This window comes from Triplophysa dalaica, chromosome 5 (genome assembly GCF_015846415.1).
Source record: "Triplophysa dalaica isolate WHDGS20190420 chromosome 5, ASM1584641v1, whole genome shotgun sequence".
Lineage (NCBI taxonomy): Eukaryota > Metazoa > Chordata > Actinopteri > Cypriniformes > Nemacheilidae > Triplophysa > Triplophysa dalaica.
The window spans coordinates 22,983,205-23,008,954 of record NC_079546.1 but is presented as its reverse complement, the minus strand read 5'-3'; the positions used below and the strand labels follow the sequence as shown (position 1 = coordinate 23,008,954).

The following is a 25,750-nucleotide window of genomic DNA, read 5'->3' as shown; positions in this document are numbered from 1 at the left end:
TGGCTGCGAGCAAATTCATGAGCTGTCTGCAGCCTATCTCTTACTTATGGGCATACTCTAATCCAGGGGGGCTGGTGCATATGGAAGCTGACCCATTACAAGTGAACCAGTCATGAGGGGGTCCACAGCTCCCGGCAAAACATGAGGAGTGCTGGGGTACAGCCATTAGTCTCCTGCAACGCACTCCGACTGGCAAGCAAAATCAACGGCAACTGAGGATCCCAGTCCTTCTGATCCTGGCTCATGCATAGGGCCAATTGGGTGGCAAGGGTTCTGTTATACCGCTCCATCAACCCGTCAGTTGTCAGAAGAAGGTGCACTTCAGAAGAAGGTGTGTCAAGGCGGATGTATTTAGCGCATCATTCTGCGCCCGGGACATGCATAGTATGTTTAAATAAAACAAGGAATGAAGCACGTCATCTAGCTCTATTAGACATGGAGAATCGGTGTATGAATCTCAAAAATGGTGACAATCAACAAAAGAAAGCTTCATGCTGCAATACATGCTGGGTAACATCATTGAACAAAACTCAGTCATGACTTCCAGCATACATAAATTGCAGATGATCTGTTTATCTGAATTAGTTTGATGATTGAATTAGTTTGAGTTTTGAATGAGGACTGTTGATGACTAAATGTGTCACTAGAATTTTGGGCCATTGGAAATGAGGAATTGAGTTAACAAATGTCAAGAATCAAGAACCAGCTAAAGCTTACACTGATCACAATAATTTTTTCAACGTTGAGTGCAAACGATATTTGTTACCTTCACCCTAAAGATGCCTGTGCATGCAATTCAATAATTAAAACATAAAAATACCGAAACATTTAAAATTTAAATAAAAAAAGTATATTTTATTACAAAAATATTCTTTAACAGTAACAGTTTTAATAAACACAAGCATCTAGTACATTGAAATACTCAATGGATATACCCATAGATAGTCAATGCAGTCAATGTGTTGCAATCTCTCTGAAGACTATACAAACTACTGGCTTAAAACCTTAATGACTCAAAATAATTTTAGGGTAAACACACAACAATACTGATCCATGAGAATGGCAACAAACCTCATAATTATCGAGTGCCATTGTGTGTTTTTCCGCCAGCAACATGCCCAGTTTGAAAATATGAATTCATAATGTCGGTTTAAAACACAACAGTTAGTTACATGCTTTAATGTTAAAACTGTTATATTTATCTCAGGGTCCTGTCCTTCCTGTCATCAGTTTTCATGCCTTAGGGACAGGGCCGTGACAATACCATGTCTTGTGTGTGTGTTTCGTCTTGTGTGGAGACACGTGGAAGTTTGTTCTGACATTTCGCCGTGTGTCCTCCTGTCTTTCGTTTAGCTCCGCCGCCTTGTTTCTCCATTAGCGTCCCATTAGTGTTTCATCTCCCTCACCTGTCCCTTCTTCCCGCCATTCTCCCTTAATGTTAAGTCTTGTCACCTGCCCTTCACCGTCCCTGTATTATCATCCTTCATCAGTTATTCCCTTTATATAGTCCTGTTCTTTCCCCAGTCTTTGTCGGTTCCTTTCACATGTTACATTCCTCTGTGTTTCCCGATGGTGTCATTGTGGATTACGTGTTTCTATAGATTCTAATAAATTATAATATCATGTCGCCTTTTTATATTTAAAAGTTGTAAACATATGTATTAATACCTATTTTTATTGCAGAGTTAGTAATTAAACAATGAAATGCTTTATTTTACACACAACCCTTCCGGTCCTCCATAGTGGGCAAGATACACAGTAATTATTATTCATGTGTGGGTGTCGCTAACCGTGGAAGTGAAACAGGACAGATATATGTGCATGCTCTTTTGAAGGATGATCTTGTCCAGGCAAGTCCATGGATGAGTTTACTTTAGGTCGGGCTTTGGAAAGGCCCGTTGTTGGGTTAAGTGAGTTCAAGGACATTAAAACGTATAAGATACTGAAGAACCGACAGCCACCTCGGATACTGGAGACTATCATCCCGACGCTGTAAACCACCAAGCTGAGTACACCTTTATTTGAAACCTTAGTTAATGCATTTATTATTACATTTGTTGAATATTCCTTGCCTTTACAAGCTTGTTATATAAAGAAAATTAAACAATTAAAATAAATGTAATTGATTACAAAGTGTTTAGTGTTTTTAGACTTTGAGCACAAAAAATGTCTTCCGACCAAATTGTAAGTATTTTTAAGTAAGCTTTTTAGCCAGTGTATCTGTGCAGCTTTTAAGTAGCCTACAAAATGAATGCAACAAAAAGCACTGGATATTAAGGTAAAGCATTTTCAGAAATACATCACTCAACATATTATTAATAGTAAATTAAATATGCAACGAACTTACATTAAATCCTGAGTTTCTTAATCGAAATAATGCAGCACGTGACTTAAAGTGTACAGAACAAAATACAAAGAAACATGATAATAAAGCAAACTGCTAATGATAAAGAGAAAATTCATAAACACTCAAATTAATTGGCATGTGATCATCGTGATATTATGGTATTTCACATGCTTCGTTTGGTCTTCACCTGTATAAAACAGTCCTGCGCAGCAGCTGCAGGTATAAAGACCTGTTTGAAAGGGTGCACATTGATCAGGTTAATTAAAACCCTTTGTATTTTTGTGTTGATTATTTTTATCAATCATTTTTAATTTACATTTAAAGGGAAACGACGCCATTTCTATTTTAGCGCTCGGTACTTATGCATAAGTGCATTATGTAAAGGTAAATGTTTTTAAAGGTCCAGTGTGTAATTTTTTGAAGGATCTATTGACAGAAATGCAATATAATACAAATAACTATGTTATCAGAGTTGTATAAAGACCTTACATAATGAAGCTTTATGTTTTTATTATCTTAGAATAAGCTATTTCTATCTACATTAACCCCTGATCCCTTGCATGGAATTCACCACGTTTCTACAGTAGCCCTAAACAGACAAACTGCTGATGTTTCGTAAATACAGTTATCTCCTTCTACAAACAAGCAAATACATGACGGCATGTTTGTCCTGTGTCAGTTGCCGTAGTGCTTTTAAAATGAGAGAGAGGGGTGTAATGACCCGTTGGTGTCAATTCCCACCCTCACCATTAGATCAATTTGATGGTTCAGCAGACATCCAGTTGTTTAATGCAGGCCCGAGTACCAAAACAAACTTGTAGCCAATCAGCAGAAAGGGGCGTGTTTGTCAACTTGACGTATGGAACAGAGCAAGCAGGTTTTAGAAAGACTGTAGAAAGAGTGATGTCTTATTACATAAAATGAAAGGGTCTGTGGATTTTAAGGTAGAAAATAAGGATAAAAGTCAAGCAGGAGCTAGGAACCACGTAGTTATTATAAAGACTTTCCAGCGGAGACGTGTTAGGACCCGCAGTACTATGTCAAAGGGTTTAAGCAGAGATATGTGAAGGCTTTCCAGCAGAGAGATGTTGGATAACAAGATCATCCCAAAATCACCCCTGAGGAGATTCCTTTGATTTGCATTTGTGAGTAACAATGGTTTTGCTGTTGTTCAGAAGCAAGACATGTTGTTGTTGTTGTATTAGCTGTGCAACTGAGCAGTTTTGACTGTCATTGTTTATCTGGAACCATTGTGCTGCTTGTATATACTTGTGTCGTTTGTCGTTTTTTTTATTTGCATTATTATTTGCGTGGTCTAAGCTGCTATAAAGCTTCATCTGCGTTGCACAGCACTTTCAAGGGTGGAGCAATGCAGTAAGGGCCATGTTCCTTTTTGCGCAGTGTGTTTTGTCGTTGATTTAAAATAACAACAACGGTCCAGAAGTCCATTACCCTGCCTTTAAATGTGTGGTGTTGTGATCTGTGGCAGTTAGGGGTGTGCTCCTTTCTATCTGTCAAAGACTGGAATCGCCTGTAGTCATAGGATAAAGTCTTTAAAGGGTAGTTCACCCAAAACATTTTTGTTCTGTTGAACACAAAGGAAGATATTTGGAAGAATGTCAGTAACCAAACAGATCTCATCCCTCATTTACTGCCATGGTAGAAAACAATATATGCTATGGGAGTAAATGAGGATGAGATCTATTTGGTTTAGGTGAACTTTCCTATTATGTGTGTTGTTTCCAGTCCTTGAATGTTTATTGGTTCTCAACTTGGTTGGCCATGGGACCGACTTTTCCCATGGTAATCAAGCCACCGCCCGCTTTTTGGGATACATGACGTCATATGTAGTTTGTTTAAAAAAACGAGTGACTAATAGTAAAATACTATCTCAAATTTGTAAGTAAAATGACTAATGCTGATGAATGAACAGCCCATGAGTTAATGTTAAGGGTATTAAATAGGGTATTAAAATTATCTTTTGGTTTGAGCCACCGAAGTAATATACATGTACAAAATGACAGAAAGCGAAAATAACATGGCATACCATTGTGAACACAATATTAACATTAACTGTTAATGAAAGATCAATATGAATATCATACATCTATTGAAAATTCCACCCAGTTTATACAGGAACTATGAGTAATGTGATTTTTATGTTCTTTACTTTTATTTCACACGTTGCATGCCATGCTCGTAGTTTCTTTTGCGCTTCAGTGACAGCACGTGCCGCCACATTCTCGTGGGTAAAGCACTGTATAACGTCTGACAGGACGATAGTTTGTTTTTCTGAGGTGAAAGACTTTTTATTTTGTAATAATAACGATAGATTAATGACACTGACATTCAGCCTCACAACATTTCACCTAAACGCAGATATGGAATTGGGACAGTGAGCGCTCACTCGCTCAGACATCTACCAACAGCTTGTGACCCATCAGTTGAGAAACACTGGCATGAGGTATTAATATTTACAGAGAGAAAGAAAATGTAAACAACAATGTGTTGACACCTATAACATGCTGTCAGGATGAAAAACTAAAGCATATATCAAAGATGCTACAACACATTAAAAAAACAAACTGGTGGACTGTGTAAACAGACTAATTTTGCAGGAATTTTGGCAATTGTTTTAGCAGGTCGAGCTGGAAGATTAGCTGACTCTTCATCTAAAACCTGCTGAACACAAGCCTGGTCGAACTGGTTTTCTAGGCTGAGCAGGTGAAGAAGTATCCGAAACCCCCACAAAAGTGGCCCGCTTCAACAGCTTAACCAGATACAAAACAAAGCTTTGAGCCCCTTTCACGGGCAGTTGAATACGACAAATAGAAAAATAAATACTTGGCTTCAATAAAGCAAACCCACATAGACTCTCTCTCTCTCTCCCTGAAAACACTGATTGAGTGAAGAAAAGACTTTCAACTGCAAACACTTCAACAGTCATTACTGAACATCAGACTTGTGTAAAGTTACACACTGACCTGAGAACAGCACCACATTTATCAGTCTTTCCATTGCCGATGAATCTGAAACAGTTAAAAATATTTAATGCAAAAGTAAATATGATTGCATGAGTAAAAGACAGTACAGTACAAGACACACTCTGATAAATGATAGTATGAAGCAGTTCAGTTTACCTGTAACAACAGTCAGAGGTGAAGATCAACATGAAGTGTCTCTGTTTGATCAAATCTTATATATTTAGTTTGTGTTGGTACGTCCTTCATTGCCTTCATTTACCTACACTAATGTTAATCAGTCATCCTTATGCAAAAGTGTTCCCAGTCTACTGGAACAGGTGCTTATTTCCATTAAATCTTTGCAATGTTATTTGAATGAAATTCCTCGAATCGTAAACAGTGTGTGGAAATAGTCACATGCATCTCAAAGACGTGTGTTAAAAATAAGCTTTTTTGAAATATGTGCAATTATTTCATTAACATCCAGGAGTTTGTAGAACTGTGTACCCGATAACCTTGTGTGGTGTTTGGATCTGTTGGTCGTTTTTCTATGTTTACTTTAGTAAAAATGACATGATTGTTGTCCAGCCTCTTTAACCCTGGCTCGTTTTCCATGAAGAGCATTTAAATAAAGTCCTGACACTGTGCACCCCCCACAGACATTACTTGGGAGTTTCTCTCTTTGCTTTTATCCTATTTCTGCTTAGATTTATTACTTTTTATCCATTCCTATGATGGGCTAACAAGATCATGATTGCCCTTAAATTTAGGAATGAAATCACACTGTGATTGTTTTAAGAAAAGTTAAGACCACAAAAAGGCAACCTGATGCTAACCAAGTCGACCCGACTAAAACTTTTTAATATTTTTCAGTTAAACACAACTCAAGATAAAAACAGTATTTGAGTAACTGCTGCAAACCATGCATGCTCTGTTGAACAAGCTGCAAAAGCAAAAGTACTTCTGCATTTGTATACCACTTTGCCTAAAAGCCTCTGCAAGATGATGAGATACAAATGTATAGTAAAATGTTCGGAAAAATAAAATAAGAGATGACTTAATGTAAAATCCCCCTCATAAGACAATGCTTTGCTATTATTTAAAAAGGCATGCGTTTTATCAGCTGCGGGTCTGAGTCTGACTGTGGCGTAAAGGTCCCTAAAACTGGCAGTGAACACTGTCTGTAAGGAGCTTTAACAGTATTGGCTTACATCATATACCATCACTGTAAATAATGACATTTATTACATAAAAACAGCCTTATCTGATATTTGTAGATTTCTATTTAGCTGTTATTAAGATAAGATTTCCTGTAGCTCAGTGGTGAGAGCATTTTGTCAACAATGCAAGGTTGTGGGTTCGATCCCAGGGGATTGCACATATAAATGTATAGGATAATGCAATGAAAGTTGGTTTGGATAAAAGCATTTGTCAAATGCATAAATGCAAATGAAAGATATAATTTACTTTATCTTAGCGACGATTTAGTCTCACGTGTCTAATTTCTTCCCGTTTTTAGTGTGTGAAAGTTAGGTTTCATAACACCATACATATTAACTTCAAAGATGTACTGGAACACTGTCTCTGTTCTTTTGACTGGATTGAATCTTAATTCCCTATTGCCACATATATGCTTCATAATAAAATGTGTCATATGTCATATTTCTTAATAGGAGTTTAAAGAGAAAATATAATCTGGGAAGATCTGCACATTCACTTGACCCTATTTTCAAGATTTAAATGAAATGGAGCGATGTTGTGATATTTAGTTTTGCACTGAAGTCGAACTTGTTATTGAAGAATTCTATTTTAAGCAGAGTCGTGATAAGATGGATGAAAATGTTTCTTATATAACTCGATTAAAGTCACACGTGCTGTTCGTATGTGTAATACAGCTGATAGCAGACATGCATAGTTCACTACAAAGGTAAAGTGCAGTAACTACGCAAAAACTGAGAAAAAGACCTTAAAAGTTTTTACACCAGCCATGACCACTGATGTGACCTTTGACCACCAAAATGTACAGTATTGTTCAAAATAATAGCAGTACAATGTGACTAACCAGAATAATCAAGGTTTTTAGTATATTTTTTATTGCTACGTGGCAAACAAGTTACCAGTAGGTTCAGTAGATTCTCAGAAAACAAACAAGACCCAGCATTCATGATATGCACGCTCTTAAGGCTGTGCAATTGGGCAATTAGTTGAAAGGGGAGTGTTCAAAAAAATAGCAGTGTCTACCTTTGACTGTACAAACTCAAAACTATTTTGTACAAACATTTTTTTTCTTCTGGGATTTAGCAATCCTGTGAATCACTTAACTAATATTTAGTTCTATGACCACAGTTTTTTAAAACTGCTTGACATCTGTGTGGCATGGAGTCAACCAACTTGTGGCACCTCTCAGCTGTTATTCCACTCCATGATTCTTTAACAACATTCCACAATTCATTCACATTTCTTGGTTTTGCTTCAGAAACAGCATTTTTGATATCACCCCACAAGTTCTCAATTGGATTAAGGTCTGGAGATTGGGCTGGCCACTCCATAACATTAACTTTGTTGGTTTGGAACCAAGACTTTGCCCGTTTACTAGTGTGTTTTGGGTCATTGTCTTGTTGAAACAACCATTTCAAGGGCATGTCCTCTTCAGCATAGGGCAACATGACCTCTTCAAGTATTTTAACATATGCAAACTGATCCATGATCCCTGGTATGTGATAAATAGGCCCAACACCATAGTAGGAGAAACATGCCCATATCATGATGCTTGCACCTCCATGCTTCACTGTCTTCACTGTGTACTGTGGCTTGAATTCAGAGTTTGGGGGTCGTCTCACAAACTGCCTGTTGCCCTTGGACTCAAAAATAACAATTTTACTCTCATCAGTCCACAAAATGTTCCTCCATTTCTCTTTAGGCCAGTTGATGTGTTCTTTGGCAAATTGTAACCTCTTCTGCACATGCCTTTTTTTTAACAGAGGGACTTTGGGGGGAATCTTGAAAATAGATTAGCTTCACACAGACGTCTTCTAACTGTCACAGTACTTACAGGTAACTCCAGACTGTCTTTGATCATCCTGGAGGTGATCATTGGCTGAGCCTTTGCCATTCTGGTTATTCTTCTATCCATTTTGATGGTTGTCTTCCGTTTTCTTCCACGTCTCTCTGGTTTTGCTCTCCATTTTAAGGCATTGGAGATCATCTTAGCTGAACAGCCTATCATTTTTTGCACCTCTTTATAGGTTTTCCCATCTCCAATCAACTGTTTAATCAAAGTACGCTGTTCTTCTGAACAATGTCTTGAACGACCCATTTTCCTGGGCTTTCAAATGCATGTTTAACAAGTGTTGGCTTCATCCTTAAATAGGGGCCACCTGATTCACACCTGTTTCTTCACAAAATTGATGACCTCAGTGATTGAATGCCACACTGCTATTTTTTTGAACACACCCCTTTCAACTAATTCAACTAATTGCCCAATTGCACAGCCTTAAGAGCGTGCATATCATGAATGCTGGGTCTCATTTGTTTTCTGAGAATCTACTGAACCTACTGGTAACTTGTTTGCCACGTAGCAATAAAAAATATACTAAAAACCTTGATTATTCTGGTTAGTCACATTGTACTGCTATTATTTTGAACAATACTGTATATACTGCCTTTGGATGACCCTACACAACTAAAGCACTGTTGCAAAAGCAAAGTGTATATCTAAAAACTAAATGTGTTCATCCAGCTTTCTTCTTGTGTTTCTTACTACATGTTAATTGTTTTAAATAACTTAAATAATGTTATTGATGTTTGCTCTTTGGGAATGTTAAAATTGCTCAAAGGTAAACTTCAAGATTAAGAGTCAACTTATCGCAATGCTCCTTTAACCATGCGATCGGTGTCTGCGTCGATTGCCCCGCCCCCTCGTTTCTCTATTACCAGCTCGCTATTGTTTCACCTTACTCACCTGGTTTCACTTTCGTTTTTGTCTCTCTTGTGATTTTTCATCACGCTCTGATTTCCTCTGCTATATAACCCCAGATGTTTCTCTGTCCTTTGTCGGTCGGTTGATGTCAGTTGAGTGTTGTTCCTCTGTTTATTCTGGGGTTTAAGCATTCTTTATCGCCCTTTGTGTCTAGGCTCCAGCTCTAGTTTGTATACACAGTGCCTGCCTTTTGCCTGTATGTCGTTCCTTCCCAACCTTTAAGTCCGGAATTGAATGAATGAATGAGGCATTTATAATGCGCTTCATTGAGTATTGCTGTACATCGAAAGGGCTTTACAATCATATGAGGGGGTCTCTCCTCACCCACCACCAGCATTGATGAAACAAAACTCAACAGTGGTGGTAAAAGGAACCAAATACAGCATGCACTGCAGCATTTACATTTTATTGTTTGTAACTTGTTGAGATTTGTATGCGGAGTTATAATTGACGACAATATCAGTTATCTTACACACTGCTATTGACAAACATCTAGCTTGACCAAAACAACCGAAAATTTCACCACACCATCATCATTTTCTGATGACTTCAAGCAAAATCTACACACACAAACATTTTAAACCACAGGCAGTGTGTCTGTTTTTACAAATTTTGCAACCGCAAAAGAAACTGTATAAGACATCTTAAAAATGTCCAAGTACCCCACTAAAGAGAATCCTGCCCCCTCAGGTGACGTCACATCTGAAACTGCAGCTTTTTTTTCTACAATGGTGAGGGGAAATGACACTGGACCGAATGGGGTCAGACCGGATATATTAATTAACATGCATAACAGAAGCGTAAGTTTTGTTTTTTTATTTTGGACTCTAGTTGGATAATAAAACAAGCAACTTGAACAGGAGACATTTGCAAGCAGGACTTCAAAAGATGTTTCATAAAAGTGTTTTAGAGGTAGGCTATGCGCACACACACACACACAATGTCAGTGTATTACACAGAACAGCTTTCACAGCCGATGTTAAAGTCATGAAGCTGTTATTTGAGGGTTGGTTTTCTCAGAATGTGTGAGGCTAAATTCTTATGACCAGCTTTAGGACTGTGATGAAAGTGAAAGTAGTTCAGTCTGTAACTCAGACAAATGTTTACAATCTCTGATAACCGAACACTGCTCCAGCGGCTCTTCCTCTTCTTTAAGGAAGACTTTTTTGGCGTATTCCTTTGGGCGGAGATTATTAAAAGAACTCGGAATAGTGACATCATGAGCACGGGAAGTAGAGGACTGTAGTCCAGACTTTCTCTGTAGTCCTCTTAAAGACAATACCTCGCTTGGCACTGAACTTTGAGCTTTATCATATTGCAGATATTATTTATGTTCTTACAGCAACATTACACACTAACTAAAGGTTGAGAATGTGCTCTTTAAAGTTGTTTGAAGCATCTTACTATTTTGTGATATCAAGAGACCACATTAGTTCTACACATAGATTTGTTTTGCTTTACATCAGCTGTGTATTTAAACACTTCATGAACAGCAGGTGTCATCACTAAAGATCAATCTTCACTTGTTAAGTGAATTCAATTGATAAATGAAATGCATTATTAAATTAACACTTAACACCAGAAAAACTGTGGTTCAGTGTAAATGTGTACTACCATACACTCTCGGAAAAAAGGTACAGAATGGTACAAAAAAAGTTCCTTGAAGAACTATTTTGTACCTTTTCAATAATTGTACCCCTAATGGTACAAGAAAGTCCTCTGATGATACTGTTCGGTACCTTTTAAGGTACAATTGATATTAAGGTACATATTTGTTATCACATCAAGGGTACAGCACCCTTAATTGATAGATATCTCATTTTTATTAAACAGACACAAGCATATGATATGGACATTTTTTTTCTAAAGTTAGGGGTAATTCCTGTATAAAAATATGATACAACATTTGATTTTAGCTAATTGACTTAAAAGTTCGTTATAATTTCAGTTGTAATACAAAACACTGACAATATTATTTAATGAGTATTAAGTGTGTATTGTGATATATAAAAATACCTATGACAGTTTTAAATAAATGCTTTTATAATATATGAGAATATAAATTCGCATAAATACGGCCACAATTATTTGCAAGCATTATTGGTTGCTATGTTAATTATTAGGCATAGCAACAACACGCCGATTGGCCGATGTTAACCGCTGCATATTGTTCCAGAATTTTCAGTCAGAGTTGAGAGCGGGAAGCAGGTGTTGGATGCGAGTTTCTTGGTGTCTGTTTTATTCCAAAATAACCGAGTTTCAATTTGATTTATCAAACTGTAATTGGACAAAACTTGAAGGTGAGTTTTTAGGTTTATGGTTCTATTTAGTTCTCTAAATGTCAGTCACCCGGTTAAATTTGGGCATTCACGTAACGTCAGGCCTACGTATGTACCCAATGCTGTTAGATTTATTTTGAGCATTCCTGGACATTTAATAACTTTAAAATTAGGTTATCGCGGGTGCATACACATTAGGGTGTTGACTTTAACCAAGAACTTCGTTAACCATTTGGTATAGTAGCAAACCATTCGAGATTGGCCGAAGTCATCGCCGCCATTACGGAATTTCCGTCAGAACGGAGAGCGGGAAACCGATCACAAGCATCACCTCAGCGATGGCTTTGGCATCTTTATCATCAGATGAACTTCTTTTAAAATTAACAGAGGCTGGGCTTGAATTATCAGAGGAAGAGAAGAGGAAATTCAAAGGTAAGTTTTATGTTACGTGTTAGTTTGCCTCACGTTTTAAATACGGCGGCACATACTGTTAATTGAACAGCTTTACACGAATGTCTAGTGAGGTGCAGTGTTGGTTTAAAGTAAGTTGCCTTCACGTGCTATCGGAATTCAGTAAAGTTGCACATGGAAGCCCAATTGAAGTAGGCCATTCGACCCATGATTATGACTTCAGAAGTAGGAATTATGAATTTTCTGACGGCACGTGAGAGCACTAGTATGTTGTAGGGATGCAACAATTCTGGGTATAATGCTAGAACGGTTAGTTACGGCATCCATTGTCAAAAATGCATGGCATGTCGCACGTGATCGGTCTGTGAACTGGCACTTTCCCTTGATCCAGTCAGGGGCGGTATGCTACCTTGTGAAACTTTGCTGCCTTCATATAAAAAATTATTAAGATCTGATCTGGCAGCATCCTCAGCTGTGAGGCAAGTAACAGTATTTTTCTTAAAATTATTTTTTTTTATCAGAAAAGGTTGAATTTGTATTTCCTTAGATTTTGTCATAAAAACAAGTGATCTGAGTGTTGATAAAGAACGGTTCACCTTGCTTATTCACAAAAATACAAGTTAAACATACTTGGTAGATTCCAATACCGGTTAATGATTTAATTTTCTAGCAAATTAATAACAGGTTGTATCAAAACAATTAAAAGTTATTTCACTGGGTTTATATCTTTTTGACATACTTTATGAAAATGTCCAGCACACCAGGTTAAAAAATAAGATGATAATATTGATGATTTTGGTCACAATAACTGTGGTGTTATATTTTTTTCATGATTCTGCATCATTCCCCTCTCTAAACAGCCAAGATCAAAGAACCCCAGCCCCATTTCCTTCAGTGTTCTCATTACCAAAATTCCCATTGGACGTTCAGTCAAAACTGGATAACAAAGAGCCCTGTCATAAGATCAGCTCTTACCGGCATAAAATTATAAGAGTGCTGCAAGAGTCTATGGCTCAGCACACACTGTAAGTAAAAAAAAATATAGAAATGCCAAAATTCCTGTTGTAAATTTGCACACTCTTTCCTTTTGACAGCTATCCTTCAAACAGTGACTATGTTTCTGTAGTCAAGGCTCTACCCTCAAAATACCCTTTCCTGAGAGATGCAGAGGGAAATGGATATGTAAGTGAACTGTTTAAGAAAAAACATTTTCGTGATTATGATTTTTGCCTTAATCGAGCAGCCCTATTTATAGTTTCATGACATTTTAACAGAAAACTGCTTTTTGTTATAAAAGCATTTAATGAGCAAGGCTTTTTATAATTGCTTTCCCAGAAAGTACTAGCTGTGACACATTTTTTTGTCCAACAGCATACGTGGCACATGTCTCTAAAAAGAAAATTCAAAACGGATCGATCCCCGATTGTTAATGAATAGGAGGTTAAGAAGATAAAAGTGAAATATGGCCACGGTGTAAAGAAACCTGTAGAAAAAGATGATAGTTTTCAAAGAACCAGCAGATCTGTGGTGAGCAGATATAAATGACAATAGCAAACTCTAAAATAAATATTTATCTTTATTCCTTTGGTGAAAGACTACAGTTCAAAGCTAGTTTACTTACGAATCAGCAATCTTGGGTTTTTTATATATTTTATATATATAATATATATATGTGTGTGTGTGTGTGTGTGTGTGTGTATCTGTGTTTTTTACATTGTAGGTAGATGAAGACTGTTTCCCTTCTATTGGTGAGGATGCTACTTCAATTAATGCTCATGTGAAGACCTTACAGGACCAGTACAAGAAGACCCAACCAGATGCTGGAATAGTGGATGAAAAAATTAAACTAACATTTGCCTGGAGGAGGAGGGAAATAGTGAATGGCACTCCTGTTGCTGAGATTTTTCAAATATATCCCTTCCTCAGGACTCCTTCAGTTGTAAGTAGCTTAACCCATATTGTTTCATGTCTGTATGACGTTAAGTGTGTTTTCAGACCTGTAGTTAATTTACATTGTTTCAAAAAAGGTACTTATTTCAGTGTTGCAATTTTACTGGGTTCAATTCAATTTCACAAGGCAACATTGCAAAGCATACCAAAATGTGTTTATCCAAGTCAAGTGTGAGTAAAACTGTACTCATGTCATAGTTGATCTTTTTACAGTATGTTCCTATGCACTTTTAATCAAGATAGATTGTCAAAATTGCTCCATGGGTTTATTATGAATGTATTTGTACAGTAGCTGTCACAATGCAAATGTATACATTTGTATATTTTATATTCAAGTATATGTGTATATAGTTTATAATATGGTTCATGTTGTAGCAGGATGAGGGCATATAACATTCTGTTTGTACAGTATAGACATTGTGTTTATGGTCTGTTTCCAGAAAAATGAAAGCCATGTGTGAAATGTTGCTCTCAACAACAGCAAAGACAAACATGCAAACGGAATTAAATATTTTTATCTGCATTTTAGCTATTCCAGGAAATGGGCCGAATGCATGATGTATCTGATTTAAGCCGGCGCTTCCAGGTTTCCTTCAGCAAAATTGTGCCCAGTGTGTTGAGGATGGCAAAGGGGAAATCTGCTATAGAAGCACAGTACATGGATGCCAGAGAAGAAGCTGTAGCAGAGAATCTTTGTGGTATGCCAGATTTCTGTCTAGGCTCTGCTTTTTTTAAAAATGTATATTTTAGTACTGTTCATCTATATATCTTTTTAATGTATTTTTAGATATGGATTTCCGAGCTGCTCTGGTATTACTTCCAGTGATATTCAGGGAGAAAGTGGACAATTATGTCATAATTGGAGTCGGACAGGTATTGCCGTGTTTCTCATACATTATCAAAAAAATAACTCTAGCCACTTTCACACTGTAAGATCAGTAAATTTATGAAAGATTGCCAGAATCATTTAAACGGTATTCCCAATAATGTGCTGTTCACACATGCAACGACGTTCTATCTCTGTATTGGTAAGATGGCATTCTCACATCCTTACTAAAATATCAGTAAACTCTGTGATGTCAATCATCAATTATTTAGTTTTTTTTTTTTGTCATTTGGGAAATAATTTTGCTTCAGACTTTTCTAAAACAGATTTTCTTCTTTTTGTTCAGGATGAACCAGCTACACCATATCCCACTGTGCAGATTTTGGGAACTTCTAACTGGAAACAGGTCTTCAGTGAGAAGAGAGTCTTCACCACTGTGAAAATGGAGGGATCTGAAATCTGCCAAGCAGTTGGGGTTGAGGATGGAGTTCTTTCTGCTTTTTGTTCGTATTTTGTCTTCAACCTTGCGTATCCCTCGCACAACAGGAATACCCTGCTCTTTCTCCAGAGGCATGTGTTGAAGGTAACGACACTTGGTGACAAGCCATTGCCAACTGCTGTTGTTAGGATTATCAATCTTTTATTCTAGACCCCGATGATGCCACGGCCCTATTCTTGTCCAAAGTGTTCACGTCGACATTTTACAGCAGTAAAACTAATTAAACATATAGGCTTGATTCATGCTCACGATCCTAATTTTTCTATCTGCTGTGGACTTGACGAGTGTCAGCGTTTCTTTTGCAAATACGAGTCTTTCAGGCGTCACGTATATAGAAAACACAGAACTCACATTTGGCCAAATGAAAGGAATGTCACTGGAGAGGTTGAAGTTGACATAAGTGACAGTGAAGACAACACGGACAATGAAGTCAACAATGACACAGCAGAGGATGCATCTCAAGATGTTGTCCCAAACATGAATGATCTTCTGACTAATTTCCGAGCAAATCTTGTTTCGTTTGTGTTGAAATGCAGAGAAAAAAACATCCTACCACAGTCTGTTCAGCAGGAAATTTTGGACGATGTTAAATTTCTGTTTAGTTTCTTCAAAGAAAACTATGATTCCTTGCTTATTCACCATTTAAAGCAGAATGGATTTAATATCGAAGACATTCCTGAACTTGTCGGCCATTTACAATCATTTGACTTTTTTTCTGAGGCCTGTAAAGTGATAGACACTGAACACTTGTTTAAAGCATACTGTGTATCACATTTGGACATGATAGAACCTGTGCAACATACTTTATGTTAACGGTCATAAGATTGGACATTTTGCTTATGTTCCCATCACCGATGTTCTCAAAAAGTACTGCAGCCATGAGGATATATGGGATTCTATAAAGGGCCCAACATATTCAGCCAAGGGATGAGCATGTGCTGAGAGACTACAGTGATGGAATGTACTTCAAGGAACATCCATTCTTTGCCAAACATCCAGATGCATTAAGGCTGCACTTCTATGAGGATGAATTTGAAGTGGTTAATCCTCTAGGTTCTAAAAGAAACAAACACAAAGTGTGTGCCATCTACTACACTGTTGGCAATATAGATGTAAAATATAGGTCTCAGCTAAAACATATTCACCTTGCCTTACTCGTTAAGCATTCAATGTTTAAGCAGCATATGGACATAATTCTAAAACCATTGTTGGATGAGTTAAAATTACTGTCAACTGATGGATTTGATTTGAAGTTCAGTGATGAGACCTTCAAAGTGTTTGCTGCTCTGGCATCTATCTCTGGGGACAATTTGTCGGCGCACATGATAGGGGGCTTTACCATGTCGTTTAACTCTGGTCGGATATGCAGATACTGTATGGCAACTCACTCAAGTAAGAATGAGTTTTTCTGTGAAGATAAGTTTATTCTCAGAACTTCAGCTGTCCATAAGTATCACTTGGATTCCATCAAGGAAAACCCCAACAACACTGCTATATATGGTGTTGAGAGAATTTGTCCATTTGATGAACTAAGTTACTTTGATGTGACGAAAGGATCGCCTCCTGACTTGATGCACGACTTGTTAGAAGGTGTAATACCATTAGTAGTCAAACTAGTTTTGTGTAAGGCACACCGAGATAAGCATATGACTATACAGGAAGTAAATGCTGAACTGAGTCAATTTTCCATAGGTCAAAATGATAGAGCAAACAAACCATCCCAGCTTTCAGAGAAAATTTTACATAATTCAAATATCTCAGGGTCAGCCTCACAGAAATGGTGCCTATTTAGGATTTTACCCTTTTTGATCGCACAACGCATACCACCCTGTTCCAAGTATTGGAATGTCTGCCTTCTATGTCGAGAAATTACAGATATTGTGAATTGAGAAAGCCTTTCGATTCTTGACCTGAAAGTGAACGAGTTCTTGCAAGAGTTAAAAGATGTATTTGATGTCATCACACCAAAGTGTCATTATCTTATACATTACGCAAGACTTATTTCATCTTACGGTCCGCTGCGCCCTCTGTGGTGTATGCGTTTTGAAAGCAAGCATTTGTATTTTAAGAATGTTTCAAGCACCTGTAAAAACTTCATGAACATCACTGCTTCTTTAAGCAAAAGACACCAATTCAAACAGTGTTGGGAGTCTTCATCCAGAAGCATGCTGGGTGAAGCTCTTTTACCCAAAGAGCTTCAAAATACATTGAAAAGCCACAAAAAATGTCAAGCCATAGATTTTGCTGCTAAAACAATTCATTGTGTAAAAGAGGCTTGTCTTAACAATGTAAAGTATGCAACCAAAGATGTTTTTGTTGTTGATGTTGTGCATACAGAGGAAGTTCCATTATTCTTTCAGGTCAAGTATGTCTTCAACATAGACACGTTGTGGGTACTGTGTGGAAAACTGTTACTTCCACATTTGTTTGACTCTCATTTTCATGCATTTCATGTTTCATTTGACAAGGACTGGTTTTGTATGATGCCAGGAGATGAATTGGAATACCAGGCACTTGACCTTTATATGGTTGATGATGTTTTGTATGTGGGAGCCAGATATGTGTAGTTAATTAATAGTAGAATTGTTACAATGTTTTTTGGTTGTTTTTCCGTAAACATTGCATTAGTTTGTATTAGAAATAATTTATGCTTTAAATTTTAAAATTGTAATGTAATTGTAACTGTTTAAATTGTTATGTTAATGGTATAGTTCAGGCGAAAATCCTCTTATCATTCACTCCTCCTCAAGTAGTTCCAAACCTGTATACATTTATTTGTTCTGCTGTACTCAAAGGAAGATATCTGGAAGAATGTCCTTAACCAAACAGATCTTGCAGCATTCACTGTGATAGTATTTTTTTTCTACTATGATAGTCAATGGTGGTCTAGACCTGATTGGTTCAATAGCATCTGGCTGCAGACGAGATGCACTGTCAGACACATGCACTCTCAGCCGCGCATGCGCACTTGTCACATGCACTCTCAGCCGCACATGCGCACTCGTCACATGCACTCTCAGCCGCACATGCGCACTCGTCACATGCACTCTCAGCCGCGCAAGCGAACTCGACACATGCACGCTCTTACGTATTTCACGAGGTGAACTGTACGGTTCTATTAATAAAATGTGAAGGTTACTGCTTTTTAAGAGTACCGTGAATACTGGTGGTTCGGGACAAGGCCTGGTATTTATTATAATTATAGCTGAAATACATTAATGAACATCTACACTAATAATTTTTTGTGGGTTCGATACCAGGGGATTGCAAATACCTATGTAAAATGTATAGGATAAAGCAATGTAAGTCGCTTTGGATAAAAGTGTCTGCCAAATGCCTAAATGAATACAATGATAATGAAAATACATAACTAATTAAAACCTTTTCTTGTACACGTATTCTTCTGGCCTAAAATTATAAACAAACACACATATATACACAAATGTCTCATTCTACAATAAACAGGTGCTTGTTAATCAATGGTTTAATGAAACAGTTTTATTATATAGATATATATAAAGAGCAGGACAGGTTATGTGTCATTGTGAAAAAATTTAACATAAAATCATAACACAAAACAAAAAATGGGCAACCCTGTTCAATTTTCGACTCTACAAAAGACTCTAAGGTGCATTTTGTCCACCACATTCTCTAAAAATTGATGCATGTCCTGCATAAAAGTAAAAACAAACATCATAGGCTCTACACTATCATGCTCTATGATATCTGTAGCGAAGAACTTTTCCAAGGCCTCTGCAGCTTCATCATCCTCCATGCACATTATGAGTGGAAGCTGAACTGATCCAAGAAGATCCCCAGAGTTCTCCAAGCACCACTGACTGGCAGTTTTAAGATCTGTCATGACACGCTCCTAAGAAACAACAATGCAGGAGATGATAAATAAAAATATGCTGAACAATAATGGCCACAACCTCTCTAACAAAACCTACTTTTCGTGGAGACTGAACCACCTGCTTCTCCGATGCAAACTCACAGTTAAATAGAATGGTTTTCGTCTACCTAAAAAGCAAATATAAATTTTTGTTACCTTTACGACTATCTTTTTAAGGTTGCTGGTACTTTCCCTGAGGAGTTACCTGAGAAGTTACCTGTACGTCAAAAGGCTCTTCCTGTTAGTGGAGAAAATACAGCACAAGTTTACCAAGTTAGTCATGACAACATGCCATTTTAACCTTATGATTAGTATATCCTTTTACCAGACAGATTTCTTCCACCTTCCTTTTTTGCAACCTATATATAGGCTGCTGATCACCTCTAAGGAAGGCTTTGGACTCCTCAGTATAGTGGGCAAACAATTTTCCATGCCTGGAAAATAGTGATTGAATATTAAGATTAATCCTTTCTCATAAAACTTTAAATATTCAAAATACAAACAATTCCATACCGGTCCAGTCCAAAGTTCTCCATTAACATGACACACCACCATTTCCTCAGCTCTACCATGTCTTGCTGCTCAAAACATAAGTCAATGCCCTTTATCTCAAAAAAAGTCTCAAAGTTATTGAAAACTGTACTAATACTTACAATTGTGTAGTCAAATGGGGCATCCAGCACAATGTACAATGCAGACTATAAATGAAAGAGACGTCAGTATTATGGCAACATAATATACTATTAACTACAAACATAATGTACATCTTACCATCAACATAAACACACCACAGTCGTTGCCATATGATTGTACTGGAAAACCCTTAAATATAATGAAAGGAGGGAATAAGCATAATTTCATAGAAAGATAGATACATATGACTAAAAGATGGGATAGATAAATGGACGATACGACACGATAGATAGATAGATAGATAGATAGATAGATAGATGGATATATGGATGGATAGATAGCAAACCTGCAAATCAAGGCCTGTTTTTTCACTCCATTTTATGGGTTTTATCCTTTGTGCAATGCCCCTGTCAAAAATGCAAAAAACAAATACGTAAATAATAATTGCTGTGTAGAAATATAAGGCTGTACAAGCTTATGTATTGTATGCTCAAGGTTATTGAATATATAAATAATCCGAATCATCTGAATACTTACTCTCTCCATATCTATCTCTAAATGTATTTACCATATCATTATTTACATACAAACATATAAAAACATAAATATACCCAAGTTTTGGCGTAAGAGCAACCTTTCCGCATACATCAATATCTACAACATGTGTCTCAAATGGGGGTCTGTTTACAGATACTCTGGACAATAATAATCTCTGAGAACAGTGAGTTATTTTGTTTCTCTGCTTTGGCAATCACCTTCATAAAGTAATTCAGCCAAAATTAAATAGAGGACCCCAGTATGAGAAACCTGCTCTAGAAATGCTCACAAAAGAAACAAACTAAAAGGCTCAAGCCAGCAACTGAACTCTCATTTCACAATAAACTTGCTGAAGAGAGACTGGTCAAAAGAAACGGACCAGCTCTAAACAGCAGAACCAACATATACAGGGTGTCAAACTTAGTTCCTGGAGGGCCAACTGAGTTTTGACACTCTCTGACAACTCTCTACAGAGTTTTCAGACCTTAAGCAAAAGCTTGATGACACACCAGAGATTACAGAAATAGGTCTGTAACACAAAGAAGGTCAGTTTGGAATTAGATGGTGCTGTGTGAATTATGCCAATTGTTTTTTTTTGACAATTTACATCTGTACCTTTAAATATGAAAAATAGTGGTCCTGATGCAAAAAGTCTAAGAAACCTGCTTTCTAACAGAAATAAGAACAGTTTCTATGCAATACATTTAAAGAAATAATGAAACATTTAACATATGAACTTGAACAGAGAAAGGTCAAAAGAACGTGACCATCTCTAAAGAAAGGTCAAAAGAACGTGACCATCTCTAAAAGAAAGGTCAAAAGAACGTGACCGTCTATAAACAAGAGAAACTGCTCTTAATGATTTATCTAAAGACCTCAACAGTGATTTGTATGTCTGGGCACCAAATCCATGGAGTGTCTCGGCACATTTAGAATCGAGATAGAGAATCATTGTCTGTGTTGGTTTCAAAACCTAAAGAAATTCATTTTAAATCAAACAATTAAACTGAAATTAACTCTATTAACATGTATTTCATTCATATGACAATGGTTTCATACAATTATAAAAATGTTAAAATATGTAACTTTCTGAACCATAAGGCTTTCTTTACGCACTCATAGCTGGTAGTGTCCTGGAGTCCATATGGGAATCACCACTGCATCTTTTAGGTGAGCATCATCCTAGAGCAGTAATGAAACATTTCTAAATCAAAACATTTGATTTGTGAGCATAACTTTGAAATGGAAAGTGTATTCTTACAGGGAGACTTAGCATTGGATCACAGTTGTTTGGTGGCAGCCAGTTTGGTACGATATACAGGTCAACAATGTGAATGTCCTTTCCCTGCAGAATATTGTGAGTAGAATCATCCAAAAATCTGGCCAATCTTCATTAGAAAATCAAATAGATGCCTTTGATGGATTAGAAAGTACCTTTGACTCTGCTATTCGGTCAATCAGTTGAAAGCAACCATTTCCAATCTAGAGAATTACATATTAAATAAAAAAAATAATGCATGCTAGCTGCCAAGAATAACTTGAGCATTAAAATCGTTTGATGCACAGCTTTCCGTGCAACACCTGCCAGCCAATCGGAATCAAGCATTCAGACAATCCATGTAATTAAATTGAGAAATACTTGTAACAATACTAAAATTCAAATATGTAAAACAAACCAATAACTTACGGTAGACTCCATGTATCTGTTTAAGCCCAAGGTCCAAAAATCAGCACGAGTCAGGCATGTCTTTGCTGTTCGAACCATCAGCTCATTCCCAGGCCTGTCTATGTCCAGTACGTAGCTGAGCTAATACAATTGCAATGATTGGAAATCCAAAGTTAAACACAAACTTATGCAATACTTTTGTATTGCTGATCTTATGAAACTAACCAGTTCTTTCTGAGCTGAATGGTATCTTAAGGACCAAGATGCTCTACATTGAGTGACATTTTTGCAATTTGTGACTTCTTCGCATTGAGGTCCACAGACTTCTGCATATTTTAAGACAAACAAAATTTTGTAAGAATTAGCAAAAAACAAAACAATTAAATAAAAACCCTTACCAATGTCCTCAACTGCATGTGGTGAATGATCCAATTCTGACACATTATCAGGTTCTAACTCCAAGACAGAATCAATTTGCCTGTCAGTGGAACATGGGGCTGAAAAAGACAGACGATGATGAAAAACAAGATTGGAACGGCAAACTTAACAACAATAGCAGTGATATCAATTTACAGAGATAGAATGTATACTCACTCAAAATTGCTTGTCCAAAGTCAGAAAGGACCACATTTTCTATGCTGTGAGGTATGTGACCACGCTGTAGCTGTCTCTCCAACAGCTTCTGGTTTGTTGATGTGTTTCTGTGATGAATTATGCTTCGCATAATGAAAATGTGAGTTGAAGGAGCCATATTATTGATAAAGTAGTTGTTTTTTCTCAAGTCTGCAAAAAATTGCTCAGCAATTTGGCTGTTCAGCCAACCCTGTAGTTCTGGCACCAGACTGATTTTTCTGAGAACATCCTTTGGGTCTTTCGTATTGGATTCATGTAATTTGTCGTACAAAACATAGTGTTCCGATGATCCAGTGATTGGATGGGCTTCTGAGTTCAGATCATCAGTCTTCTCGATTAACCAAGGAAGAGACACTTCGAGCTTTCCCTGCTTTGCATTGTTGATATTCTCGAGTGTTGAGTCTGCAAGTCTTCCTTCGTATGGTTGAAATGGAAGAGACGAAGGTACGCGGAAATTGGCATGTGTGGCCAAGCCTCTAGCAAAGTCATATATACTCACGTTAGGTAAGTGTTTCCATGACAAAAGCAGGTCCACAAAATCCCTTGGACTCTCTGCCCTCAAATTAAACTTCAAACTGTATACCACACCATGTGGACACAAGACAACAGACCGCCCACCTAAAAAAAAAAAATTAATTAAGAGAAATATAACAAATTTTAAACACACCAGACAAGTCTATCTTACCCGATGCCCCCCAGACTTTCTGGAATATTTTGTCGTACGACTGCCTGTTTTGCATCTCTGTTCTTAATCTTAATATCAGGTCCATGCGAGATCCCTTGGAGTCCACATTACAAGCCTTGCACAGCTTTCTGACAACACCAACCTGTTATGTAAATGATTCACAATCAGACTAATCATACTGAATAACAGGGAAATGAAAAAAAGAGTTCTTCAAGACTTAAACCTTCTGTTTCATCAACTCGTCCATAAGACGATCCTCCGATACCGTGAGAAGCTGAGCTTCGGATGATGTAGCTTTTGGAGAGACAACTTTCTCATACTCTGTATTGAGTCCTGTGTTACCCATCCTTGTTTTTTTTCCAGTCCACGGAGCCCACTTTTCAAAACTTGGCTCCACAACAAATGGATTTTTTGTTCGGCCTGAGAAGAAAAAGGGAAAAACATTTACAAGCGATTTGATATTGCCGATATTAAATAAACCAAAGACTATAGAATAACCAAGATATGTAGTTTGTATAGTTTTGAATTGGTAAATAAATTCTACACTCAATATGGCAGCTCTATTTAAGGAACCGCCGCCTTCAGAATAAAAGAGCCAATTGCTACTCAGTGTTAACTGTCACCCATCCCATATACGGAACACCTTAGTTTGGGTCAATATTGTGCATGTAATTTCTAATCGAATCATGACAAACTATATATCATTGGAAAGGTCTAAGACTCTAGAATACAGGTTTAGGGTTAATCTAAATAATTTATGTAGGGAGAGTAATTGGTTCTTTTTTATAAAGAGTGTGCTTAGATTTTTTGCCATCCTTTTGCAACCTGTTTTTTTAATGCATTTTTAATCAAAGAAAAACGTAAACTTTTTCATTTTTTTACAATAAATCTAACAACAAACCTTTAATATTGTAATATTGTAATTTGTTTGTGTGTGATTTTTTTGCAATAATCAGTTAACCAACTGACCAACCGTAAGTCTGTATTCCAAAGAATTCATGAGTTACAGCCATTTTAGTCTCAACATGCGTTTTCATGTGTAGGCTCAAAAAGGGCTCAGACAGTTAACAGGTTTGAGTAATAACGTCGCTACAGCCATTAGAAGTCACACCACGTCTACACTTGACGCTGTGTGATGCGACACAGGGCTTGTTCAAATAGGATTGACGCACCATCTCCGGTACGGACACATTTTTTAACTATAATGGATTCAAATGCGTTCTATTGTCTCTTTTTGCGTCGGTTGATGCTTCCCCTTAAAAATAAAAAGAAGGAAGGAGCTGCAACTGCATGCCTGAATTGACTTTTCAAAGATGGCTGCTGTGTGAACATACAAAATAATAAATACTCCTGACCAGAAAAAGCCTGCCTACTGGATACAATTACTTACTTGAAAAAAAGCCACGTGCAATCATCTCCAGATCCACTGATTGCCAAAACTCCTCAATGTTTACTTCCCCTTTGAACTCTGTTGGCGGTTCTTTGAGGTCACTTACTGTATTAAAAAACTTTTATTACAAACTCCCTTTAGGTTTTAAAAACGTAACTTAAGTTTGTATAAAGCACTATAACATAAGTGTTCTGAGTTTGTCACACCACAGAAACATGTAGTATTAATTATCACAACTACCCTTCCACGGACTTTAAAAATAAACTTTCACCCTTACCTGCCATGCTGAAAACGCCTTTCTTATGCAAATCCATGATTACCACAGGGGGGTGGTAACCACAGTTTACACAAGAATATGTGTAATCGATGTCTGTTAAGGCCTCAAAATGACAGTAAGCATGGAGTACAGAGTCTCGATTTGGGTAATTCACTCCCCGAAGGTTCTCCAAAGTATCAATGGCCCTGGAGACGGAAACATGACTCTGGAAAAGATAAAGTGGAATGGAGGGTGTTAATTAATGAGCTTTTGTACTTATTGAAACAATTTTCATTTTTGAATGTGTCATTGAACACAACAATACAAACAAACCTGTAAACCATGTCTAAGATAAAGACAAAGTTCAAGACTCAGAAGAACGTAGTCGTTAAAATTGTGGAGCCCATCACGCCATTCTTGGTATCTGTATATCATATGACAATCTGGGCATCTTCGAGTGTAAGTTGAAACCGCTGCAAAAAGCATATATTATAAAACACCTCTATTCAGTAAGAGGGCAACCACATGTCTGTTATTCTCAAACAATTATATTGTAGTTATGTAAAATTACCATTAATCACACCAGTCATGGTGACAATTTTGGCATTTCTTGTCATTAATACAGGTTTTTCAAGTGCTGTAGTTCCATCACACACCATACAGATGCTCTCCACAGGAAGCAAACTTGATGGAAACTCAGATGACGTTTTTGGTTGAGCAACTTCTTTTAAAGCAGTAGATGGAACTTTCTTCTCAGAATAAATATACTTCACAGTACGGTCCAAGTCAAACTGGGGAGCGCTG

General features: G+C 37.1%; 3 protein-coding genes across 4 annotated transcripts in view; 2 read left to right on the top strand and 1 right to left on the bottom strand.

Annotated features, from left to right (window-relative positions):
• LOC130421317 (uncharacterized) overlaps positions 1–25,750 on the top strand; it is a 792,526-nt gene that overhangs the window by 196,756 nt on the left and 570,020 nt on the right. The gene's annotated exons all lie outside the window — the stretch shown is intronic.
• LOC130421318 (histone H4-like) overlaps positions 1–25,750 on the bottom strand; it is a 366,115-nt gene that overhangs the window by 202,494 nt on the left and 137,871 nt on the right. The gene's annotated exons all lie outside the window — the stretch shown is intronic.
• Positions 9,666–18,629, top strand: LOC130421303 (uncharacterized). Of its 2 annotated transcripts, none has more exons than XM_056749114.1 (6): positions 9,666–13,004; positions 13,074–13,161; positions 13,700–13,918; positions 14,459–14,627; positions 14,717–14,802; positions 15,102–18,629. In XM_056749114.1, exons 1-6 carry the CDS (start codon positions 12,757–12,759, stop codon positions 15,402–15,404), a joined length of 1,113 nt encoding a protein of 370 aa, XP_056605092.1. In that variant the 5' UTR covers positions 9,666–12,756; the 3' UTR covers positions 15,405–18,629. The 2 variants fall into 2 exon arrangements, with proteins under 2 accessions (XP_056605092.1, XP_056605093.1); XM_056749115.1 differs by adding an exon at positions 13,351–13,506 and having other exon boundaries at positions 9,666–13,161.